Genomic DNA, 26,867 nt, shown 5'->3' with positions numbered 1-26,867 from the left:
GAAACCATTTTAGCAACAGTTATTTCCATGGTCAGTGAAAAGGTCAAATGTTTAAATAAAAGACTGCATAAATCCAACAGATGCAGTGAAGGTTTATTGAATTTGTGGAATAAATTAACTGACATAAAACTATCAAATACTATAAAGTACAGGGACATCAAACCATCTATAGAAAACAGCCTCAAATTAGGAAACATTAGCTTAGTTGCATTGTCTCAGGGCACTGAGACAGATAAGGACAGAAGTATTGTGTAGGTAGGCCAGGTTTATTTATGTTTCTCTCTCTGCTTGTGAGATGCAGACTGTGCATGTGCAGTAATGGAAATGTTTTCAGAGTACTCTGTTTTATAAAACTTTCTTTCTCCTTTTACTGTGAACACTGATTTATTCTTCCTTCTGGATGTCTGGCATGAAATCTAACAAAACTCCCATTAACCTGAAGAAACCAGGCTTTCACCCAGTTCTAAATGCAACCAGCACTATATTTATTTGAAATATCTTGACTTATTTATGGGAAATTGAGGCATATAGATTTTATTAAGGCCGTTTTCAAAAAATGTCTCTGCTTATATCTGCCAAATATGAAACATGATGGTTTTGATTTTCAGAGGGGCTGAATGCTTGCAGCTCCCACTGACTGCAACTGCAGTGAAGAGTGCTTGTCACTTCTTTTATGAAGAGTCTTAAGCTGGGCACCCAAGTATTTTGACTAATGTAATTTGTCAAAGGCCACACAGTAAGTGAGCATCTGACTCCAGAACTAGGAATGAAACCCTAACCACCTGACTTCATCACATGCTCTGTCTGCTAGATCACATTCACCATCTCTTACTGCTGAATTTAAAAATTTGTAATAATCCAGGTAATAGACATGTTACACTGTATAGCAAACCACACTGAGCATCTACAGTGGACTTAACTCTGATGTATTTAAATTCTGGATTTTATAGGTATATTCTCAGAGAGGGACTCAGAAATTGACACCTGTACAAAGCCTTTGTTGCATGCATCTCGTGATGTTGTGTTTATCTTCACCTAATAATGAGCAGTTTTCAAAAGAAAGGGTAGGTATTTTCTTGTATTTATAGTAGAATTTAGGACTCAGTGAAAAAAACATGGCATATGATTATCACATTTGAAGACATAAGCAGAAGGAAAAACTTAACACCTCACAGTGCTCTCTTAGCAACAGTCTGCATCTGCTGAGAGTATTTTATAAAGTGTTATATTCTGAACTGTATTTTGTAAACAATGGTACTGTAATATATTGAAGGAAACAAAATTCTTAAATATTCATTCAATTAATGTAAATACTATGTTTTAATAAGCTTCATCAGATGATCCTGGGAAAACTCTTTTTAGTTATATCAATAGAGAAAACTCCAGGATTAAAACAAGCATACTGGAAATATTTTGACAAATATATTTTGCTTTCAAAAAATAGGCCTCAATCAGCAATCTTTTACGTCAAACGACTTCTGGACCCTATATTTAAAACAATACATTTACAAAACTTGTCAAATTAATTAGGCTTTATCTGCATGTCCAAATAACTGAATTGGAATGCAACTAGTTGTGTGCATGCAAGTATTAAAAGTTATCAACTTTTCAAATGTCAAGACATTTTGAATAGTGCAATGTCATATGTACAAAAAATTCAGAGCTACAGTTGATATAAATTATATGACTAAATATAAGTGCTTATCAAGTATTTAAGAATATTTACATTTGAATTCACTGGTATAAATGAGTGTCAGATAAAGCCATTTCATTATCACACATAATAAATGTTCTGTTTTTAAACACTTTTACCTAATTGGATGGATCAATCACTGTAGATATTCATGACAAATATTTAATGTTTCAAATATTTTATACAAAGTGTAGATTTTGTTTCTTTCTGCAGTGCATTTTTAAAAACAGATGTATAAAATATTCACTCTATTGTTATTGGAGCCCTTAAGTCATGGGCTTACTCCACAGTCCACCTAAATCCTACATGCCGTTATGACATGATAGTTAATTTTACCTCTGCTGAAAACAAAGGCATCTAGTAATAATTAGGGCCAGTAATACTTTAAGCTTCTGAAGCACATAATCATCTTGCAGGTTTGGGCATTAAGGTTCTGATTCAAAGCCCACTGAAGTCAGCAACAGTTTTTTCACTGATCTCACTGGGCTTTGGAGGAGGTCCCAGATGATGCAAAAGAACTGCTAACACAAGTCACCTTTGTCCTTAGAGGCTGACTAGTGAGCCAGTGCCTATTGTAGATTCTCTTTTCTGGCTAGTCAAGAAGCACTATTATTGTAGGGATAGAGGGAAAGAATGTATTCTCATTTCCTAACCAGAGGAAAGGTGATTAATGATATTTGCGATGAGTATGAAAAAACTAATTTTTAACAAAAAACCTTCTAAACAGAATCATCTATCTATAAATGTATATTTAAAAGGGTACTGAGATCATTTTCTATTAAACCACATTTCTTACAATTTTAGGGTATCTTCTTAAATGATATCTACTTTGAACAGTGAAAAGCTGATGTCAGGTGTTCTAAGTTTAGCATTTAAATTGTTTTGCACTTAGAAAAAAAATGCATGGTACCAGGTAGCATTCATCTCTTCCATGAAAAAGATGGCAATTTTATAGTTAGACCATGAACAGGTGGATTAGATATGATCCAGTTCAGAAGTTGTATGCAATGCTGTAGCCATGTTGGTCCCAGAATATTAGAGAGACCAGGTGGGTGAGATAATATATTTTTCATTGGACTAACCGTTCAAGCTTACACAGAGCTCTTCTTCAGATCTTGCTGTGTAAGTTTGTCTCTCTTAAGCAGAGAAGTTGGTCCTATAAAAGATATTACATGACCAACCTTGTCTCTCAGTTCAGAAGATGACGATCTGTAATACAACATTGCCATTACGCCAGCCTTCAAGAAAATGCTTTATAATTTCTTAGAAAAAAAGAAATTCAAATTCCTGCACTACTTCAACACAGTGCTGCACTGGCATTTTACACCTCGTCGTCCAGAAACACTTTGGTTTTCGTAAATGCATTTTAGAGAGCTAGGCTATTCTTTGCAATAAAAGCAGAACTTGATGTTTTGTCAAGAATTTCTGTCTCTTAGTCGAGTCTCTTCATGCAGACCTGACAGCGGCTGATGATGTTTTCCAGTTCCCCTTCTTTCAAAGTCTGTGGTAAAGGCTTCCTAAAAGAGAGAGAACACCACACTTATCTATCTATAAAAACAGGAGTGAAGTGGTGGGAGTTTTCTCTTTTGCACTCTGGTTCCTGCCTTCACCGCCTTAGCTCTTGCATAACTCTTAGCCAACCTCACCAGAGCATGTCTCACAGGGACTCCTTACATTAAGCTGGATATTAAGTCAGAATAAATGGGGGTGAAAGAGAAGTACCACAATCCCATCACTGTTGTCTAGAGTCTAGACTGTTAAGATCTAATTCAAAGTGTTTTCATTGGTTTCAGATTCCTCTATTTTTAAAAATCTGTTATCATCTCCTTAAGCAAGAGGAGAATGGGAGTGTCAACACTGCAACTGACAAGAGAGGGTACAAACATTCCTTGCCTTGAAGTGCCAGTTAATGTAAAATGAGCGTACACTGATAGATATCCCTGTGCTCTTGAGGACTGCACTACAGCAACACACTAGACATGTGCCTGAGGTTATCCCTGAAGGTGTACAAGATGATCAGAAGGCATACAGTACGGATCAAAAAATATGGAGGGATTATAAATATATTATATGTACAGGAAATATCTTATGTTTGAAGCAAAAATATATACAGTTTACTGGGATATATGAACTTGAAAAATATTCACTTTCCCCCCATATTAAAATTTAGCACAAAGAGGCACAATTCTAATATACTCCTTGGAAATCCCACTGAAATTAGTGGGATTGTATAGGGTGGAAATCAGTATAGAAACCGGGTCAAGAAGTTCCAGTGCATTTTGGCTTACTTGCTTCTCTTCAGAAAATTCACCTTGACATAAGTAGGGACAACAGCTGAAGATAATGGAATTGCACCTTTTATATTAGTGGTGAGTATTTCCTAATGCATCTAAATACATGTTTTTGAAAGGTTGGAACTTAAATTAAGGCTTTCATCCTTTGTTAGGCCACTTTGTGCCATTCCACTGCAAAATGACCCTAAAGCCAACTTAGGTACACTCACAGGGATGACTAGCAGGATGTTCAGAGAGCGTACAGTTACCTTAATGGCTCCTATACTACCCCATGACCTGCACCAAGGTGGCTGGTGTGGAAAAGGACAAAGGATCATAACTGGGTCTCCACAAAAGTAAAGGTTACCTGAACATTCTTTTTGGATTTAGTGAAGCCAGCCAGAAGCTGTAGGAATTTGTGTAGTAATTGCATGTCCCTCTACCATGACATTCTATGAATGGAATGGCATGGAACTCTTCCAAGCAAGATCCAGGCGATGCCAAAGGTTGGCCAGAGGCTTCTGAGCCAGCACTTGTACACTGTAACCAGAAAACCAACTTTAATGTACATCTGCTAAGCACGTCTTCCTGAACTGAACACAAGATATATCTTTCTAGAAAGCATCATGTGACGTACTGTTCTAGCAAAGAACCCTTGTGCAGAAGAGATAAAACAAGAGTCAGCACCAATTAGTTTTACTGAATGATAGATTATTATATTTTTGGCTGGTATTATTTTGATACACGTACAATCTACTATGACGTAACGAAGGCCAGTACAGAAGCTTTAGGAAAACTGAGAGGACTTTGTGGTGTTTTTCTAATCTCCTTCAAATTGCACAAATAGGATGTGCTCTCCCGCTTAATGGGATCTCTGTTACTGCTGTCCAGCTCTTTAGTCAGCACACAATATGTAACCAGGGGAGTTTGGCCTTTATGTGTGATTTACATTAACACTACCTGGTGTTGTTCAGGCTGTGTGTCTAGTTTCTAAAACGGTGTTGAATATGGTTTGCCCTAGGCTACGCTTGCTCTGCAATGATATTCAGGAGCAATTCAGCCACATTCATTGATGACACCCGCTTACAACATAGTGTCGAGAAGTTTATGAAAAATACACCATTCATTTGCTTTTCATCTGTCCATAGTAACCAGAATCCCAAAGTTCTCCTTTTGGTACTTCCCCTTTTCTTCAAGAAGTTGGCATCTTTTTTGCTGAGATAGATCAAAGGCCCTTCCTGTACCTGGTTGTTCTGGAGTTTCTGCCATCAGCATGAAAATCAAAAGGATTAATAAAATCATTCTGATTAGCCATAAAAGGAGATTATGGCTTTTTTGAAAAACAAAACAAATAAAAAATGTATCAGAGAGGTAGCCAAGTTAGTCTGTATCTTCAAAAACAAGAAGTAGTCCTGTGGCACCTTATAGACTAACAGATATTTTGGAGCAGATGTATGGGCACATACCAGCAATACTGAGAGGACAGAAATGGGAGTGTTCTCTTCAGGTTTACAAGAATGCATTAGCTTTCCAAGCTGCATTAGCAGCTACCAGTGAGTATTTTTTATCTATTTTTCACCCGTACCATAAGGAAGGAAAATCCCTTCCAGAGAGATATCCAGCCTTGAGGACACGAAGGAACTTCAGTTGTCTGGCTGTGAACTGCTATTACCATTGCTGGTCCTTCACAAACAATGCATCTGTAACATGAAAGACATACGTATTGGCTGAAAAATTCCAGACATTTACAGACCTTACTGATGCAATGTCCCATCCCATAACAGGTATTGGTCTGAATTTAGGAATTTGCACTCATAACATTGTCTCCAAGGAACTTAACAGAGAAAGATACAAACTGGTAATGAGCTTTCAAATATTAGACAGTCTGAAATACATAGCCTTACAATTTCCATCCATATACACTGCACAGGAACTAACTAGATTAGCCCGAGAACACTTTGATCACCCTTTGCCGCCCTTACTGAAATGAAAGATTAAAACCTGCTTTCTTTGTTCAGGGGTGGGCAAACTTTTGGCCTGAGGGATACACTGGAGTTCAGAAATTATATGGAAGAAGGGGTAGGGGAGACTGGGGGAGACTGTGCTTTCCCAGCCAGCTGTGGCCTAGTCCCTACCCCCATTGAACCCTGCTGCTCAATGCCTGACAGCCTACTATCCAACCACCCTCTGCTTATTAACTTCAGTAACTATGATTTATTCCAGTATATGTTTATTACAGTAAATTCAACTGTAAGTAGAAAACACATTCCTAATGCTGAAATAAAGTCTATTTCCTTTTCGTAAGTTCAAATCTAATATGCCTGTACAGGACCAGGCATATATTTTCAGGCCTAGTACAAATTTGTAACATGGGCCCCCTTGCACAGACATACCATGATTTTCAGCGTGGGCTGGGCACCCTCCCCACCATACAGGGGCCCTGCACCTCTACATGGAGCAGCTGATCATTACGTGACTACTGCTTCTTAATGTCATCAGGGTCAGTAAGACTTCGGGCTGTATTCCTTGTGTCAGTTATGGGATAATAACCAGTATTAGATCAACTTCTGTTCGTGTAAGAGATAAGCTTTCAAGTTACCTCAGCAAAAAAAGCAGTCCTGTAGCACTTTAAATACTAGCAATATTATTGTTTATTAGGTAGTGAGCTTTCATGGGACAGATGCACTTCTTCAGATCTGGAGAATACCGATAAGTGACAGAAAACTATTTTTAAAAAAGAGAAAAAAATGAAAGAAAAAGACTGACAAATCAGCTACGTGGGAGGAAGGAAGCGGGGGCGGAAAGGGAAGAGAAAAGAAAGCATCCGCAAGAGTCTGTTAAGTTAAGTGGGATGCTTGTGGCCACTGTGAATATCAAAGGTGGGGAAATTGTCCTTGCCATGCGTAAGGTAATTGGTATCTTTGTTGAGTCCATGGTGATAGGTATTAAGCTTGAAAATAAATTCCAATTCAGATGTCTCCCTTTGTAATCTGGTGTTAAATTCTCTTTGTTTTAACATGCACACCATTAAGTGTTGAATGGTGAGTCCTGCCAAATTGAAATGCTTGGTTACCTGTTTGTGTGTGTTCAGATTCCTAAATGTCTGATTTAATTTAGCCAGAGCTCTTCTTCAGTTCTGGAAAGGAATTCAGGGTGTCACATATAAATATAAAACTATTTGACATAATTAGTTAACACATTCAATTTGAAGGAACCATTCCTTTTGAAGTGGCCCATTAACCTCCTTGCAGTCATAGGACAAAAAAAGAGGGGTTAGTGGATTGCAAATTGTTGTAATAAGCCATGATTTATTGCAATCTGTTAGAAGCTAAACTACCTTTTTCACCCTGTATTTAGCTGTGGTTTCTTCAGTACATTCCCTAGGTCTGAACAAGAGTGCCATGAAAGCTTGTCTCTCTCACCAACAGCAGTTGGTCCAATAAAAGATATTTCCCCACCCATCTTATCTCTTTGAATGTCTCAGTTTCAGTTTGGGGGTCTTCTTCATATTTGCTCATTAAGTTCTATCTAAATTATTCACCACTTGGAACTTTGGTACCATATATCAAACACATATTCAAACATGATCAAATATCCAGGTGACTAAATTCAGAGCTTGTTTTGGCTCAGGCAGACAGGCTGACTAAAAAATATAATATCATATTACAGAAATGTGAATGGAAGCTGGACTTCAGTGAGATCAGTTTGAAATATTTGTACTAGAGCCACCTTGCAACTGCCTCTGTCCACAGAGATATTGCAGGCCTGGTTAATTTGTTAGCTTCTGGAATAGTATATTTTAATATTTTTGCATCTTGAAAACTTCACTCATCTGTATTTGGTATTTTGCTGTTCAAATAATGCTATTATCTGGGTAAGTCAGAAGAGGGGCTGAAGTTATTAAACTCATACCTGCTAATATAGGTTTGTATGGCAGTGCCTGAGATTGGTAGCATGTCTTCTGGCATTGGTGCTGCAGTTGACAGCCAGTATGAATAGTCATTGCGAGAAGCAAAATTGCAAACATCATTGGTGTTACAGAATAAAAATGGCATGGTGGTAAATCGCTGTAGGCAGCTACCAACAGTCCCTGAAACACATAGGATGGCAGTCTTGTTAAAGCCGTGAGAGATCTTTAGCATAATAAATGTAACAGCCACATGAAGAGATCCAATCTAGAACACTAAGAATAAATATGGATAATGTAAAGAAAAGCAGCCATTTATCTGTCCTGTAGTGCTATAAGTAAGGGTTTCTGATTATTAAATATGAAAAGGCTACATTAAAATAGCAGGGGGGCTAAGAACATCTCTTGAAGACAAGGCATTATTTCTTTTGATTAATTCTTCAATAATATCTTTCACCTTGCCCTGGATACTGAAGCACCCGGGGGGGGGGAGGGGCAAAGAAGGAGCAGAGGAATGCTGGGAAAAGAACTGTGCCTCTCTAAGCTATGATCCTTTCCCTGGGTTTCTTTCGGAGGGGTACAGCCACTTGCTTCCCCTTGTATGGAGCTGGTTGTATAAGCACTATCTAGCCCCTTGTGTACAGTGGGCATCAGTGTCTCTGATATTTTCATTTCAGGTAAACAATGAGCTATCTTACTGCATGCTTGGCTTTCTCACCACTAGCATTGGGTTATTGCCCTATAGAATAAGGTGGCCACAGGTTTTACAGAAAGTGGTTTGAAAATTCTTTGGAAGATAGTACCAAGGTCTTGACCATGTGCTTGCTCATTTCCTTGTATAAAGAGAAGAGAATAACCACTGTAGATCTGAGCTGTCCCAGATGGACATGAAGGAATCTTTGTTGACTGGCTGTGCCTGGTAAAGATGAAACCTCCTCTTATTGGACCAGGTATGGAAGTACCCGGAGGACCAGGTAGGCCCCGTGTTCCTGGAAAGCCAATATAACCAGGTGCACCTGTGAAAAAAACCCAAAACATATGTATTTTTATCTCATTACTCTTTAAGCACTATGTCTCTGATTGCTTTTCAGAGTGATTAAATCCATCTGGAAACAAAATTTTACAAAGTTCAACAACTGAAATATTGTTACTATCTGCCTTCCAACAGAGTCTAGAATCCTTGACAAACAATCCCTGCCCCAAAGAGCTTACACACTAAAAGAGAAAGGACAGGCAAAAGCTGGGAAGGCAAGCAGAGATAAAATGAAAGTAACAGCAGGTTAGTGGTAGAATCAGGTATAAAATCTGGACCTACTCTTTCCCACATGTATGTCTAGCCCTCTGCAACATATTGTCTCTCCTTTGTCAAACTAGAAACCTACATACACCGTGGCAGGGTCAGCCTCAAATCTGGGCCCCAGCCACCTCTTCAGCTCATAGTTCCACAGGTAGCTTAGACCCCATGTGTCCCAGCTGTGGGTTGTCCCTATGTCCCAGTGCTGAAAGGGCCTGTTGTTCTTCTCTCTCTAAACCTTTCTCACTCTCACCTTCTTTGGTCTCTACCTCCTCATCTGACTCTAACTTTCTCTTCCCCTCTCCTCTCCTTCTCCCAGCAAGGGAGGCCTTTTAAACAGTCTTGTGGCAACCTCAAGTGAGCTCAGCTGGCCCTCATTGATTTGGAGCAGCCCCTCCCTGGCTGCTTCCCCAGGTCACTGCTACCCCACTGCCCTCCTCGTCAAACTCCTCTTGGCTCTCACCAATGTGGGCATTTACAGCACCAGGAGAAGGATGCCAGATGAAGGGGCACTCTGCACCTGTGGGGCCTATTTCCATTCCTCCCTTGTGTCAGGCATCTGGGCAGAGATCCTCTGGGTGGTGTCCAATGGCACCCAAGACAGCTTGGAAGAGTAGTGGATGCTGTCTGGGGTGCTCTGCTTGGTGTCCCCCTCCAGATCCCTCATTTTCAACCTCTGACCTGCACCCTGTCCCTGTTTTTTCATTGGTTGTCCCAGGCATTCAGTTGAGTGCTGGGTCCAGTAGTCTCTCCCAGTAAGCTGGGGGAAGCACCTTCGCAGTGGGTGTGAACAGGCCTGCCCACTTCTCCAGGACATCCCCAACTCCTCGCTGCCCTAAAGTATCCCTCTATTAATTTAGCCAGCCCATTCTCTTCCCTGGTCAGCTAGCCCTCAGGTCTGACCTTGTAAAAACACCCATATGTTATCTTCTGCTGTTCCCACCTTCTGACCTCCTGGAGCAATTTGCAGGGGGGCCGACAGAATTGCTGGGGTCCTGGGCAAGGTAGAGGGAGTGGGTCCATGCTCCTAGAAGGGGCAGGGCCTGTAGCTGAAGGAACAAGCTGGGGGTTGCTATCCTTCAGCACTGCCTGGAACATGCCATGTCCTCCTCTTTCCCCATCAGCCAGCCATTAGTGTATTCAGAGTGTACTGCTCAGAGCTCCAGTGAGGATTTAAAGAGTCTTGGGCTTCGGCTGCCACAGCAGTGGTCAGAAGCCCTGTGCCCTTTTGAATTGCCAGGCCCTGGGGCAGCTGCATACATACCCCCATCATTGGGCCTGGAATTTAGTAATTTCACACATATTATACAAAACAGATATATGTTTTAAATTCATGTAAAATATTGTGACAGGGTCAAGCCAGAGGGCTACAGAAGAGTGATAGAAGGAAAATATATTAGCCCTAGATTAAATAGGTCCATGTTTCCAGAGTAAACTAGCAAGGGCTGGTCCAGAAACAGCAGGAACCTGATAGAATTAATCAGGCCAATCAGGCCAATAAAAACACCCAAGGCCAATTAGGTGGCTTGCTGACTCAAGAGAGCCAGGCTAATCAAGACACTTGGAGCCAGTGAGAATCAGCTGAGACTGGTTATAAAAAGGCTCCTCTTGTTGACTTAGGATGTGCGTGGAGTGGATGTGAAAAGGAGCAATACAGGAGCAAGCACAAGCAGGTACCAGAGGTAAGAGTCTGCGGAAAGAAGGGTGCTGAAGACTGCTATGGGGCAGTGGCCCAGGGAATTGTTGCTGTCAAGCAGTTGAGACTTACGGCAGGGAGCTGCTAACACAGGGTTGCTGGGCTGGAGTCCTTAGCAGAAGGCAGGCCTGGACTCTCCCCATTCTCCCATTCCCTATCCATCACAGGAGGCCTGATATTGGTGGAAGGGTTTGTCCCACCCAAATCACTTGGAGGAGCAGTAGAGACTATAGAACTCTCTTCCCTATGCTGGCCAGTGATGACAATAGCTCATCAAACAGCAACCTGGTATGAACTTCTGAGGCAAAAAGTCCACCAAAAATCCATAACCAAAAAGAGTAGGTAACCCACCAAGCTGGAGGAGGACCTTTGTCACAGTATGTAAATAGTTTTTTGTGGAGCAAATAACAATAGTAGTTACTACTGGTTGAACTTCTCTAGACCGGCACCCTGACTGGTGCCGAACCAGATAATTTGCTGAACCATGGGTGGGGGTGTGTTTGTCGATATTGTCTAGCAGCAGCATTACCAATGCTTCCACTACTTACTGAGCTCTTGGAAGACATTTAGGGGTAAATTAGAGCTAAATAGCAGCACAGATCATTTGGAACCAGGACTACTCGCTGTAAACTAACTTCACAGGACCACAGGAAACTTAGCTAGACAACCTCCTAATCATGGGTATGACCAACTAAAATCATGCCAGACTATGGATTTTGGTGGATGAGACAGTGCTGGATTAGAGAGGTTCAACCTGTAGAAGATTTACTTAGCATTGCTCAGGTCCTTAACACAAATAATTTTTGTTCTTCATTTAATTCATTGCTCTGTTGTAGAGTTGGAGATGAGGGCTCAATAAGCAGCCTGCTCCAGGGAGAGAGGACTACCCAAGCCCTCCCTGACTGTAGCAGCTTGGGGCCAGGTGAGAAGTACTTTCTCCAGGCAGCTGGGTGAAGGGTACATGTTCCCCAGATAGGGGAAAGACAGAGAGGCACATAAACAAGCTTTCTCAAGTATATAGTAGATAGCTGCCCCTTTCTCCACATCTGCTCCAGGGGGCTATAGCTGTCCAGGTTGCTACCACTGTCTCCTTGCAGCTTCCCTGTGGTCATTATAAAGTAGTTATGTCTACACTACAGAGATCTTTTGAAAGGAGCTCTTCAGGAAGATCTTCCAGAAGAGTTTCTTTCAAAAGGGTGTATCCACACACACAAAAGCGGATCAAAACAGTGATCTGCTTTTTCAAAGGAGAGTGTCCATGCAGCCCCCCACTCTTTCAAAAGAATGGGCCAGGGATTGAACAATCAGGCCCCATGAGGAATGTTCTTTTGAAAGAACAGCCCTGAGGAGCATCTACACGTTTTCTTTCAAAAGAAGCTTTCGAAAGAAGGCGCACTTCCTGAAATGGGAAAGGAAGAGCAATTTTGAAAGGAGCATCATGTTCCTTCAATTTAACTTTGAAAGAACATTTTTTTGTGTGCAGATGCTCTATGGGATCTTTTGAAAGAGCTCCCTTCTTTCGAAAAATCTTTTGAAAGAACTTGCAAGTGTAGATGCAGCCTATAACTGCTCCTGTTTTCTATCCCACACTCTATGTTGCCTCCACGTGGTTATTACAGACCACAGCCCTCCCTACCCATTTTATGAGAAACAGTTTCATTCCAGCCACACCCCATTGCCCTGGCACAATGAAACCCTGACCTTGCTTAAGGTATGATAAGAGGAAGATGTGTATCAAGTTTAGTGATCCTCACTCTTACCATTTAGGAGGAGTTCTTGAACAAACAAATGGACAGACAGACACACTCACAGACAGACTCTCTCAGTATATAGTAGATTAAAATACAATGCAATTTAATTCTGTACAGCATTCTTTCTTCAAGCTGTATCCCCCAATGCTCAATAATATAAGATACATTAAGAAACGTAGCTTCTTCTTCGAGTGTCCCCGTGGGTGCTCCACAATAGGTGACGGGCTTACCCGGCGCCGCAGATCGGATCTTCCAAGCAGTTTCTGCCGGACCGCGCATGCGCCGGCGCGTGCCGCTCCCTTGCGCGCTCCTGGCCATGTGCGCGATCCGGTCCCCGCCAGTTCCTCTTAACCGCCGGCGGCTGCAGACGGAATCCGACTAGGCTAAGGCCAAATAGCGTATTCAACGACTTTATCTGTTTTTCTTTAAAAGTTTTTCAGATACTTAGGCTACTACGAGTTAGCCGGTTGTTATTTTGCAAAACAAAACAAAACAAAAAAAACAACAACAAACAAACTACGAGCGGGACAGCTTCAGTCCAGTCCCAGTAACAAGCGCCGGAGGCCAGGAGCTACGGCCATCAGCCCTCCTGCTGAGGCAGGCCATCGGACGGGGAAAACAGCACAAAGAAGGTGCTAAGTACCCGCTTAAAAACTCAAAGACTCACCAACAATGTCCTCTTCAGGCTTTAAAAAATGTGAGTCCTGCCGAGAGGCGATGCCAGTGTCCGATGGGCACAGTCTATGCATAAGGTGCCTGGGGGAGTCCCATGTGGCAAAGAAATGCGCCTTCTGTGCTAAATTAACAACCAGAGCATGGAGAGACAGGGAGATGCGGATTAAAATGCTGCTTCTTGATAAGGCCCTCCAGCCAGACGTGCCGGAGCGGCCGCAGCAGGAGGGACCCTCCGGGGCCCTTACAAGGAAAGCTGCCTCCCTCACTCCATCAGCGCAGAAATGGAGGAAAGTCTCTCCAGCCCGATCCCTGCCGGCAGCAACAGTGAGCGGGACGGGAGGAGCACGCAGCCCCCAGCCGCAGCAACAGCTGATCGGCGGCGGCACGGAGAGCCACGTGGAAACAGCTCAGCCTCCGATAATCAGCCAGCCGCCCCGCACCGCAGGCAGGGCGGCGGCTAAACAAGCACCGGTACCGGCGGCACCGCAGGCAGCAGCACCGACCCCCAGGGAACCGGCGGTGCAGAGCGCGCAGGCACGTAGCCTGCAGGCGCAGAAGGACACCGCACGTGCGGCACAGCCTTCGAGCGTGCCTAGCACGGTGCCGACGGGGCCGGGATCCCCCGCGCATCAGGGGGCGGAGTCACCTCCTCCAGGGAGGGGGAAGGCTGCACACAAGAGGAGGCATTGCAGCCCCTCTCCGGACAGGGCTGTGGAGCTGCTTTCTCACAGCCCTCCGCTTATGTTGCAGACTCCAACCAGAAGGCAGGGGTCTCCCCTAGCCTACCCGGAGCCCCCTTCTCCATTTTTACAACCAGCCTCGCCATGGCTGGCACCACCTTCACCCTTCCTGGGGTTTGAACCGCTGGACTATTATGCGAAATCGCTCTCTCCAGTGTCTCGACGATCTCCCTCCCCCAGACGCAGAGGGTACGCACCAAGGGAGTGGTCTAGGTCACCTTCCCAAGAACAGTGCCTATACTGCCATGGTCGCCCCTACCACGCGGGGCAATCTACTAGGGAAAGATCCCCACAAACTATCTCGTACCCGCGAGGGCAATTGCGACCGGGGACAGAGACTCAAGCATCTCAGGGGGGACTGGTCATGGAACCCCGAGATTTTCCCTCGCAAACCTCCAGCGAGAGGGTGTACCATCACCAGCAGGAACCGGAAGGGTCCAGAGAGACGTACCCCAGCGGTTCCTCGCTCTCCTCCCCGGACGAGGCTATGGCCCTGGGGGACGTCCATCCTACGGACGATCTCAAACAGTTTCAGGAGCTGTTTAAGAGGGTGGCCTTCATGCAAGGCATCCAGACAGCAGAGGTGCAAGAGAAACACCATAAGCTCCTCAAAAATCTGAGACCTCCGGCCTCCTCCAGAGTAGCAATACCGCTTGATGAAGCGATCTTAGAGTCCGCCACCACGATATGGCAGACCCCTGCAACTATTCCGCCTGTCCAAAAGAGAGCGGATAAGAAATACTTCGTGCCGGCGAAGGGCATGGAGTTCCTGTTTAGCCACCCACAGCCAAACTCCCTGGTGGTGGAGTCCTCGCAACAAAGATCAAAAACATCTCAATTTAAAACAGGGGGAACGGACAAAGATGCCAAGAAGCTAGAGCTGTTCGGCAGAAAGGTCTACTCCTCCTCCACTTTAACGTTGCGAATGGCAAATTACGCAGCGCACTTAGCGAACCATAATTTTGACAACTATTCCAGGTTAACTTCCCTCATGGACTCGCTTCCAGAGGACAAAAAGCCGGTCCTCAAGGCCATAGTGCAAGAAGGCTACGCGGCTGCGAGGATGGGAGTTCAGATTGCTTTGGACGTTGCGGACACGGCAGCACGTTCCACAGCAACCGCAGTGGTGATGCGAAGGGAGTCCTGGCTCCAGACATCAGGTATACCGAGGGATCTGCAGGCGAAGATAGTTGACCTTCCCTTCGACTCGCAGAAGCTGTTTGCTGAATCAACTGACTCGGTCCTTCATTCCAGTAAAGATTCAAGAGCCACACTCAGGACCCTGGGGATTTACACCCCTCCATACACAAAGAAAAGGTACTACCCTCAGCAAAGGCGGTACCAGTACCAGCAATAGCGCCCCCAGTATCACAGGGGTTACGAGCAAGGGCGACATCAACAGCACCAGCAGTACAGAACTCCCAGGCGACGCTCACAACAGAGCTGTGCGTCCTCGGGGCGGGGCCAAAGGCCACAAGTTTGACATACAGATCCAGGGCTGTGCCACCACTACCATCGCACAAGGTCATCCGAAGCGGCTGTTCTACCATCGCCTCCGACCGTTCTATGACCAGTGGCAAAGGATCACCACAGACAAATGGGTGCTGGAGATCATAGCCACGGGGTACGCCATCCCCTTCCAGTCGCTCCCACCGTCACGACCTCCACCCAAGCCCCACCTCCAGGAGGCCTCCCAGGTAGCGAGGCTCAGGCAGGAGGTGGACCATCTCATGCTCATAGGGGCGGTGGAAAGAGTGCCGGAGCAACTGCACGGGAAAGGGTTCTACTCCAGGTATTTCCTCACGGAGAAAAAGACAGGAGGCTGGAGGCCCATCTTAGACCTTCGTGGCCTCAACAGGTACCTGCGCAAACAACGTTTTCGGATGACCACGATCGCCTCCATCCTTACGGCTCTGGACGATGGAGACTGGTTCGCAGCCCTCGATTTACAAGACGCGTACTTCCACATAACCATCCATCCGGCTCACCGGCGATTCCTCCGGTTCATGGTAGGCAACGAACACTTCCAATACAAGGTCCTACCGTTTGGCATCTCCTTGGCCCCCAGAGTCTTCACCAAGACCTTGGCAGTGGTGTCAGCCTACCTGCACAGACAGGGGGTATTTATTTTCCCGTATCTGGACGACTGCCTGCTCAAAGGGGCCTCGAAAGGGGAGGTTCTGCACATGATACGCGTCACAGCAAACACGTTCTCCTCACTTGGCCTGGTTATCAATCTGGCAAAATCACAAGTAGACCTCACACAGGACATAGAGTTCATAGGGGCTCGCATAAACTCGGTTACAGCGAGAGTATACCTACCAGAGGCTCGCTTTTGAGCCATCGGTTCCCTCGTGCAAGTCATCACCTTCAGCCCTACGGTGCCGGTCTTGACGTGCTTGCAGCTGCTGGGCCACATGGCAGCGGCGATGTTTGTAGTGCAGAACGCCAGGTTACACATGCGCAGCATGCAGCACTGGCTGGCGAGTGTATACAAACCGGCAGTACACACCGTTCACAGGGTGGTGTCGCCCACAGCCGGGGTGCGCAAATCCCTGCAATGGTGGGTAAACCCCAGGAACTTGCTAACAGGGGTACCCTTCCACCAGCCGCAAATATCGGTTTTTCTCACTACAGATGCCTCCCTCATAGGGTAGGGAGCGCACATGGGCGAAGAGGTGACTCAAGGACTGTGGTCACCCACGGAACAGTCACTGCACATCAATGTACTAGAGCTCAGAGCAGTGTTCAACGCCTGCAAACACTTTCGAGACCGCATACAAGGCAAAGTCGTCAGGATCAGTACAGACAATACCTCCACCATGTTTTATATAAACAGGCAAGGAGGAGCTCGATCCCGTGCCTTATGCGCGGAAGCAATCCGCTTATGGAACTGGTGCATCGCCCACGATATAATCTTGAAAGCCTCATACTTGCCGGGTGCGCACAACGTGAAGGCAGACCAGCTGAGCAGGCGTTTTGCGCTCACACACGAGTGGCAGATCCGTCCTGATCTGCTACGGCCGATTTTCCACGCATGGGGTTTTCCCCAAATAGATCTGTTTGCCACTCAGCACAACAAACAGTGCCCACGATTCTGCTCCAGGGCAGGACTGGGATGGGGGGTCCCTGGGGGACGCGTTCGCGATCCCGTGGGGGGGCCCCCTGCTTTATGCGTTTCCTCCCACAGTGCTGATCCACAAAGTTTTGCAAAAAGCCAGGAGGGAAAGGGCCCGGATGATCCTGATAGTCCCAACGTGGGATCGCCAACACTGGTTCCCCCTACTCCTGCGCATGTCGGACCGTCCACCGATGCCTCTTCCGGTGGCGCCGGATCTGCTCATGCAAGCCCAGGGGTCCATAGTGCATCCGCACCCCCAAAGCCTGCGACTGCAAGCGTGGTTAATCCATGGCTCAGCTCCCTAGAGAGCACATGCACAGTGGGAGTACAGCAAGTCCTAGAAAGTAGCAGGAGGACTTCCACTAGGAAGACCTACAAACAAAAATGGACTCGCTTCACGGCTTGGTGTTCTACCAAACAGCTGGCCCCCCTTTTCGGTGCCTATTCCTACAATTCTAGAGTACTTACTAGACCTCAAGAGAGGAGGACTCTCGCTATCCTCGTTAAAGGTCCACCTTGCCGCCATCTCGGCGTTTAGACATGAGGAGGAAGGGCACACGGTGTTCGCCCACCCTATGGTTACCAGGTTCCTCAAAGGGTTGGTAAACCTCTACCCCCCTCGGAAACCGATTCCACCTTCGTGGAACTTGGACCTGGTGCTTACCACACTGATGGGACCACCGTTCGAGCCCTTGGCCGCGGTTCCCCTCCGCCTCCTTACAATAAAGACGACCTTTCTTCTTGCAATTACGTCAGCTCGTAGGGTGAGCGAGCTCGCGGCAGTCATGGCAACGCCACCCTGCACTGTTTTTTCCAAGGAGGCGGTAACCATACGGCTGCATCCAGCCTTTGTTCCCAAAGTTTCTTCCGAGTTTCACATCAACGAACCTATTGTTCTACCCTCGTTTTATCCAAAGCCTCATAACTCCAACGAAGAGGCGCGCCTACACCTCCTGGATGTGAGGAGGGCACTAGCCTTCTACGTAGACAGGACCAAGTCCTTCCGGAAAACGGATAGACTCCTAGTCTCCCTCGCTCCCAAATCGAAAGGAGAGGGTCTCTCCTCGCAGAGAATCTCGAAGCACATTGTATCCTGCATAAAAATGTGCTACGAGCTCAAAAAGATTCCTTTATCGGCCACTCCCAGGGCTCATTCCATCAGGGCGGTGGCGGCATCAACAGCCTTTTTCAAGGGCGTTGCGTTAAAAGACATTTGCAGAGCGGCGACCTGGTCATCCTACGACACCTTCGCCAAGCATTACGCCCTTCACAGGGTATTCCAAGAGGATACCCGTCTCTCTGCAGCGGTCCTCTCGGGGACAAGCTGCACATAATCCGATTACCCACCTCCTATCTTGGGTTACTGCTGGGTAGTCACCTATTGTGGAGCACCCACGGGGACACTCGAAGAAGAAAGAGAAGTTACTCACCGTAGTAACGGTGGTTCTTCGAGATGTGTCCCCGTGGGTGCTCCACTACCCGCCCATCCTCCCCGCTTCGGATCTCTGTTAGTGTTTTGCAGGGGCACCCGAGGCGGTTGGTCGAGGAACTGGCGGGGACCGGATCGCGCACATGGCCAGGAGCGCGCAAGGGAGCGGCGCGCGCCGGTGCATGCGCGGTCCGGCAGAAACTGCTTGGAAGATCCGATCTGCGGCGCTGGGCAAGCCCGTCACCTATTGTGGAGCACCCACGGGGACACATCTCGAAGAACCACCGTTACTACGGTGAGTAACTTCTCTTTACTTGCAAGAGATTGGTAAATGTAAACTATTATATGTGAATCACTCACAACAAGCAGTTCCAATTTGTTATTTATAATTGAATGTTTAAAAGTAAGGAGCTTTGGTGCTTTATGAAGGATGTGGATTTCTAAACAAACACACATGGTCAATCACAAAAGGAGGGAGATGCTTAGCAGTATAATCAAGGGAGGAAAGATATGTTTTCAAATAAGATCTGAAAAGAGAGGATTTTAGTGCGACTACTTAAGTGTTTAAAGTTAAGCATATATGCAAGCGTTTTGCTGAATCTGAGCTTGTCTGTGGGTATTATAATATGACTTGTATCTGAATTCAAGAGTCTCCAGAAACTGGAGTCCAACTTGTCTGCAGCTTTAGTATGATAAGACACAAAGAGGCTTCTTTACTTTACCTCTTTGTCCTTGAAATCCTTTGTCGCCTTTTGGACCAACTGGTCCAACTATGCCTGGATTTCCATAATGGCCCGGCAGACCTCTTATACCTTTAGGTCCTGTGTTAGATACATAAGAATGTATGTTTAATATAAGAATAATTACAGTAAACTTTCATATCCAACATTTTCTTTTCTATTTTTTATCTATTAAGAACTCTCAAATAACCAGCATTTTAACCATAAATTTGAGTTATATTTTCCATACGTACAGTATGAGAGTAAATACAAAGAAATACAGCAAATACAGGACAAGTTTACAGTGTACAAGACTAATGTTGTTGGTAAATAAAGTACTCTGCATACTTTTTTCTTTGTTAACAGCTAATCTTGTTTTTCTTCAGTGTTATGCATTGCTAGGTATACCTCTCTGTACCCAAAATATTTGAATATCTGGAAACCCCCTGGTTCTGGGACTTCGGAAGATGAAAGAGTTAATTGTGTATAGATTACAGTAAACATTTCCAATAAACAAAAATAATCAGCCAGCCAACCACCTGCCTGCAGCTTCATAATAGCAGACACAATGGCATAATAGAATCAAATGCTTTGAAATCAGAATTCTAAAATTTTACTGTCACCAGATTTCACATCAAATAAATTAGGAAGCTGATATAAAAGCAGTGACTATACTGTACAAAGTTTACTTCACAAGGAACTGTTACAAAACTAATAAAACAACAAATGTTGAAAGAGCTATATGACATTTTTCCAAACATACAATACCACTCCAAAATAGGAGGAGTTGCTGCTCTTAAATCTACAAATAATGTAGATTTCTTGTAAGATTAAAAAAAAAAATCTTCCTTTATTCTTTGTCATTGGGTAACCCTTAGGAACTGGCTGAGTGTTGAGAGGCTTGCACTTTAAGGACAGATTTCAGAGGCGCATTCCCGCAGAAAATAGAAATTGATTCTAATTGCTAAGAGGTGCTGGTTCAAGATTCACAGTAGTTCTAACTGGTGTTATATGCTTCAGTTAGGGGCACCCACTTCTCCCACATGCCTGATCTGCTCCAAGCTGCGTATACAACATAGAAGAAAAGAAAAGCTGTTTTAAGAGATAAACATGTCAATACAGAAATTCAGAGTGCCATCCACTAGCGAATCTCATGAAGCAGTGAAAGCAAACATGTTTGATGGTAAAACATATACCATGTAATCCTGGTGGCCCTCGACATCCTGGATCTCCTGGTAGTCCTGGGCTTCCGGGTGATCCTTTAGGTCCTTTGTTGCCTGGGACATATGTTACCTTCCTAGGTGCTCCAGGCTGACCTAACAGTGGAAATACATCAAAGAGCTGGATGCTTTAGAGTTTAGATGAAGCCCCAGGTGGGCTAGAACAACAGGGTCTGGAATAATGGTTACCAGGGGGGCCCTTTGGTCCAATTGGTCCTGCTGCACCCATTGGCCCAGGGAGTCCTCGATTACCCTTTTCTCCTACAATGGAAGATCAAACATGTGCCTGATTGTAGAAGCCACAAGAACTGTCAGTGATTTCAGAGCTTCATCAAGAATCTGCCAGGTACATGATCTCACAAAGCCATAGCAAAATGCTAAGGTGGCTATTTACTTGGTGAAAATGGCACTGTAGAATTCCATGATTACTATGCTCAATTGCATACATATAAAATACAGTCCATTTACAAGCATACAGATATTTATTTTTATCTGCCAGTCTCATGAACTCAGCAGAGGCTGTCACACACAATGGCTGTGTCTACACTAGTTCCCAACTTCAAAGTGAACATGGTAATTAGGGTGTTGGGAGATTACTAATGAAGTGCTGCGGTGCATATGCAGCATTCAATTAAGCTAATTCTCCCCCACAGCAACTTTGAAGTGGCAAACTTCGAAGTGCTGGCTTGCATGTAGCCCCAGCTAAACCACCGGTACTTCGAAGTGCCCAGGCTACTTTGAAGTCCCTTTACTCCCCTTTATGCTTCGAAGTTGCCGCAGGGGAGAATTAACTTAATGAAGTGCTGCATATGCACCGGAGCACTTCATTAGTAATCTCCCGACACCCTACTTACCATGCTTCCTTTGAAGTTGGGAGCTAGTGTAGACACAGCCAATTATGTATTATCATAATTTGGTCTGCAGGCCAAATGATGGCCTCAGTCACATCTATACAACCCTATCACCTTCCAGTTCCACCCTCAGGGACAGTGACTGCCTGTAGCTGTAAATGTTGAAAATGTAGTGAACGATTCTTTTACGGCCACTAAATACAAGATGGGATTCTGGTCATTCACCTATGGCTATGTTGGCAATAAAATGTACTGTCCTGTATTAAAATAGCATCCAGAAACCCCAGTCAGAATCAAGATCTGATTGTGCTAGATGCTGTACCAATATAAGACAGTCCCAAAGACTGTGGCAAACCTAAAAATCTATCCTCACCTATAAACCTCATAACATTTGTACGTAACGTCAATCAGCTCTGGGTGGAATGTATCCCAAAGGATCATTTGGCAAACCTTCCCTCAAATCCTTACACTTGTGCATAAGTGATGGATCATAGTGGGCTGGAATAGGGTACAACTGGCACTGATTAGAAGCCAGGGCTGGAAGGCCTCAGAAACCCAGGAGCCATTTTTTGGTACAAAGTCACATGGAGGGGCTGAAGATGCTTTTTACTGAGTTGGTGTCAGACTGAGCTAAAACAGAATCCCTATAATAAACCTTAACACAGAGAGGATGATTTGTCACCAGACTTGATCTCCTGGTGAATTTTCTCTCTTGCTGTTTCACCGCTTGCCTTCCTACAGCCATATTTTATTAAGAAGGTTCCATATCCCCATTTAAACTGCTGGTACTGTGCTGTAATGCAATTTGCAAATAATTGCACTTTGTCCACAAGAAGTATGTTCATTAATTATGTAAATACCTGTTACTCCTGGCAATCCTGAAACACCAGGTTCACCTGTAGAGCCAATGTTACCTGGGGTGCCATCAACTCCCTGCAAGTCAAACAAGAACAGCAAAGAATAATCATAGCAGTATTCATATATTGCAAGACATGATGTCTGGGTTTCTCGTTGGAATTCACTGTTACCTGACTATGCTATTTTTCAGGCAACCAGAATGACATAAGACATCTCTGTTAATTTCTACAGTTCAACCAAAAATCAAGAATGTCCAAAGGGGAAATATCTGAGCCACTGCAGAATGTGTCCATAAACATAGTATAATCAGACAATGTGTTTGCAAGCCCACTAAAAACAGCCCTGTTAGGAAAACAAATAAATAGAATTCAACCAGCAACAGCTACATGCAGGAATGATAAAACAGTAAAGCAAGAAAAGTACTATACATTCATGGATGTCTGTTGCCCTATGAAGCTTATTCACAACACATAACCACCTTAATTTCTCTCTTAAATCCCAAATTTTCTGGGTTTAATTTTCAAAAAGCCATGAAATTAGAAAGTGAGAGTGACTGAGAAAGGAGAAGTATTCATTTCACTTACTTTTGAACCTTGAGGACCAATACTGCCTGCCAACCCTGGTGGTCCTGGTGTGCCATCTATACCTCCAACACCTTTGTTCCCTTTTATGCTGTAGACTGGGGTTCCAGAAGATCCTGGACTACCAGGATTACCTAACATTAAAACAAGTGCATCAGTAAAGGCAATCAGTAGGAATATTTCATGGCCACATTATTGACAGCACAGTTTTGCCATGAAAAGTAACTCTTTAGAAGTGACATCATGGAGCTCCATGTTCCTTGCACCTCAATGATTCCAGAGCACAAAGCATACACATGTAATTTTTCTAACTGCCAGCCCTCCACACTCAAAGACTACATCCACACTAGCGAGTTTTTTTTGAAAAAGACAGGGTTCTTTTGAAAAATCTCACAGAGCATCTACATGCAAAATGCAGTCTTTCAATATTAAACTGGAAGAACGCAGCATTTTTTCCGGTGGCCCTCTTCCGCTCCAGGATGAGGAAGAGTGCCTTTTACCAAAAGATTCTTTCTGAAAAAAAATGTATGTAGATGCCCCGGAGGCCTTTTTTTGTAAGAGCAATCCTCCACAGTGCTGGATTTTTTTTATCTGTGGCATTTCCTGGTCTGTTCTTTTGAAAGAGTGGCCAGCATGTGATCACTCTCAATCGAAGGAGCAGATCAATTTTTTGATCCACTTTTTGTGCATGGTAGCAATCTTTCAAAAGAATTTTTTTGGAAGAGCTCTTTCAAAATAATTTCTTTCAAAGGACTGCTGAGGGGAGACATAGCCAACTTGAAATCTGGGATGAAAGTTGGGTTATTTCTGTCCTGAGCCCATCACCAATTCCCAAGGCTCTTCAGATCAGATTAGACCTTGTGACACCAGTGCTATTGCATTGCCTTTTAGTAGGTTCTATGTATTACGTGTGTAAACCCACTGGCCCAGGCTTGCTGCAAGATCCAAGGGGAAATGGATTTATGTAGGGCTGGGAGAAGGCATTGGGATTTTAGCAGATGATGTGGTTTATCAATTGAGATCAATTTTGTAGTTTTGTTTTTATGTTACATTGTGTTATATGTTAACTATATGTTGTTTTTTGCAATGGAAAAGATACACAAACTGTAAAGCAATTATCTGTTTAATTATGAAGTGCAGACCCACACAAGCTCCTTTTACTTATAATTCTAGATTTGCAAAACCATCACCATCAGTCGCTAAAACTCTTTTTTCACATCAATTAGAAATAAGAACAAAACACCTTGTCTTCCAGTCACTCCAGCAAGTCCTCTATCTCCTTTCTGGCCGGGAATCATTATTCCTGGTATACCTGGGAATCCTGGCTTTCCATTCATTCCAGGAGGTCCAACTGGTCCTGGATCCCCCATTAGACCTTTAATACCTTTTGGTCCTGGACAGCCAGGAATCCCCACATCACCTTCGATTCCTGTGGAACATAGAATGTTGCATAGTAAGTTCTGAGATAATTTTCAATGGGGCAGCCATTACTTTAGAAGACTGACAACAAAGAATGTACACATTTCTTAAGCACTGAAAATAGGATTGTCATCACAGATGGAAATGGAGTAGATGCCAAGTTCCTGTCTGTTACAAGAGTCAACTTGTTGTTAAGCAATGTAGTTCAGGAAGGCAGCACTCAGTATGGAATGGGGAACAAGATGCTGCTCATCAGAGACTACACTGAAGAGCTGGGCTGTGCAAAGGGGAGATTTTGACAAAGGAGTGGAGAAACTTGAAGAATGCAAGAAGGAACAAGGGACTTTGGGTTGCCATGATCAAATTCTATAGTTTTGCAGATGGAACAGGCAAGCCCCATTAAACCAAGCTACACCTAACAATATCAGGATACGGAACTGAGTTATTTTGCTCATAGGACTATTCTTGGACTCCTTGCCTTATATATGGAGGCAGATCTCTTCATTACTGAAGGATGTTATTGGATCCCCCCCACCACTATTAGAAACACAATGAAAAACAAAGACTGGGGAACTGCTGCTCTCCCTCTCAGGAAATCTACTCGAACCTGTAAGTGCAAGAAGAAGGAGCTGAATGCAGTTGAAAGGGAATCTCCATGAAAGGAAATGGATGTGGCTTTCTTGTATCCTGACAGACAATGGCTAGTGCACAGTAGCAACAACTAGCCATGTTAGAACATATCCTGAATATCAAATGGAAATAAAAAAACAAACTAGCGATTCCTATCTTTGACCACACATTTATAAAAGAAGAAAACTCATCTTCAAATCTAACTACAGGGCCAGATCACTGATTTTAACCACAAAACCACCCTCCCTCTTTTTCAAGAACCTAAATGACAATTTAAGCATTTAAGTGCAGAATTTCACTTAAAAAGTTAAGAAACCTCAAAGCTGTCTCAGCTGTTATCATAAAAGAAAACTCACCTTTAGGACCAGAAATACCCTGTGGACCTGGAATCTGCCACCCTCGTGCACCTGCAAAATAACATTTCACATGTGACTCAATAGCCCTTTTTGTACTGGTCAAAGATGCACATTATATTTGTACAACTTTCCACATATAAGATCAAACATCACATTAATTGTATGAAAAATCTTTGTTAGTTTGGATTTGTGCTATACTGCCACTTGGAAATACAAATGAGGTACCATCTCTGTTTTTTGGGAGGCACATTGGCATTTGAGGCATATCTTACTAATGCTAAAGTCTGTCTATTTTCCGATATCCACACCCACACAAAATCAAATGGAAGAAAAAAAAAACAGGAAAAACACTGCCTTTGTTTCAAACCAGCAGCTAAAAAAATGTGAAAAGAAACTTAAGTATGTAAAAAGTGAAAATAAAATGACTAGTTATTAAGAACTTGATATGAAGAAAATACGGAATATTTGTTTTTGTACTAACAAAAAAGTAGTGTGAGGCTAAAAATATGATAACACTTTTCTTGGGAAAAAGAGGAAGAACTGTAACTTTCTGTGACTACAGAGAGAAAAGAGGATGACCATCTAACTGAAGGATTTGAGTGTTAAAGGGATGGATCCTGCAAAAATATAAGCAGGTAAGAAACTTCATTCATATGATTGGAGCCAAGGTTGGCTTCTAAGTTTTTATTTGATCTAGAAACTGAAGCTGTTGCTTCATTGTAAGGGCATAAAATCTTTCACTCTTAGAGCATTCTGAGGGTTCCTAAAGGTTTATGGCAATACCTTTACCATTGTAGAAGTGGACATTTAAATGGACTATGTAATAATCATGATAAATCAGATATGTTATGCAGGAGCTACGTGTATATACTGCATTTTGATGTCCTACACAAAATTCATCCAGAAAGTTTGTGAAGTGTGAAAGAAACTTTGTAGTTTCCAATATAATTTTTGGACTTCAGGGATTCCTCTTTTAGACCACAGGATTGACAAGAATTGTTAACTGGAAAGGAGATGAGTTTAAAGTAATGTGAAAATATTATACCACAGTACCTTGTTCTCCCTTTTCCCCTGGAGAGCCAGGAACACCATCCAGTCCTGGATTCCCTCTTTCCCCATGAGGACCATTGGCTCCAGGGGCTCCTATTGCACCTGAGAATCATAAACTTTTATTTTCATTTTTTACTTATCTGTTTGAAATGCAAAGTTACAAAGACATGATACTCATTTACTAGAGCGCTACTAACAGTCGTGCATTAAAAATCACAACCATACTAATGTGTAAATGGTGGAAAAGTGCAGCATCCTGCTTCCACTGAACTAACGAGCAACCCTCCCATGGTCTTCAGTGGATTCAGTGTTAGACCCATATCATGCTTATAGGATGCTTTCCTCTGTCTTTGAGAGAAATTGTAGGACCCAGTGCATCAGTCTGTACCTTTGGGTTCCCATACTTAGATCTATGGCAGATTTAAGGCTTATTGAGTGAGTATGATCTACAGTAACTTCATGGAAGTCAACAGCACTACTTCATATTTATCTTAGTGTAAATGAGACTGGAATCTGGCCATGACAATACTGAATACTAATTTTGTTGATAATGACTGTTTTTCCTATTGTTTTCACTTCAGTAAAATGTATAGTAGATACTTAT

General features: G+C 43.8%; 2 protein-coding genes across 3 annotated transcripts in view; one reads left to right on the top strand and one right to left on the bottom strand.

Annotated features, from left to right (window-relative positions):
• Positions 1 to 26,867, top strand: part of LOC142018157 (uncharacterized) — a 40,164-nt gene that overhangs the window by 3,390 nt on the left and 9,907 nt on the right. Inside the window, exon 2 of one of the 2 annotated variants that reach the window (XM_075003633.1) lies at positions 951 to 1,064. The exons of the other annotated variant lie outside the window; for it this stretch is intronic. The gene's annotated coding sequence lies outside the window, so the exon portion shown is untranslated. The remainder of the gene's footprint in view (positions 1 to 950; positions 1,065 to 26,867) is intronic. 2 annotated transcript variants of the gene reach the window in all.
• On the bottom strand, positions 92 to 25,260 carry LOC142018156 (collagen alpha-3(IV) chain-like). Its single transcript, XM_075003632.1, has 12 exons — positions 25,214 to 25,260; positions 24,052 to 24,237; positions 22,812 to 22,942; positions 22,230 to 22,302; positions 20,708 to 20,779; positions 20,495 to 20,614; positions 19,302 to 19,400; positions 8,677 to 8,889; positions 7,879 to 8,056; positions 5,552 to 5,666; positions 4,334 to 4,506; positions 92 to 3,210 (listed from the first exon to the last, which is right to left on the bottom strand). Exons 2-12 carry the CDS (start codon positions 24,176 to 24,178, stop codon positions 3,126 to 3,128), a joined length of 1,386 nt encoding a protein of 461 aa, XP_074859733.1. The 5' UTR covers positions 24,179 to 24,237; positions 25,214 to 25,260; the 3' UTR covers positions 92 to 3,125.

The sequence above is a fragment of the Carettochelys insculpta genome, chromosome 10 (genome assembly GCF_033958435.1).
Source record: "Carettochelys insculpta isolate YL-2023 chromosome 10, ASM3395843v1, whole genome shotgun sequence".
NCBI classification, from domain to species: Eukaryota; Metazoa; Chordata; order Testudines; family Carettochelyidae; genus Carettochelys; species Carettochelys insculpta.
Note: the sequence above shows the minus strand (reverse complement) of the source record. Positions and strands in the feature narration are given on the sequence as shown.

Excerpts from the sequence above, each read along its gene's own strand:
- LOC142018156 (XM_075003632.1), bottom strand. The coding sequence starts at position 24,178 with ATGGGGGATCCAGGACCAGTTGGACCTCCTGGAATGAATGGAAAGCCA. Across the intron at positions 8,890-19,301 it reads AGGATTTCAAGGACAAAGAG|GTGCACCTGGTTATATTGGC; the intron begins GTAAAGTAAAGA and ends TTTTTTTCACAG. Across the intron at positions 3,211-4,333 it reads AATCCAAAAAGAATGTTCAG|GAAGCCTTTACCACAGACTT; the intron begins GTAACCTTTACT and ends TCTCTCTTTTAG.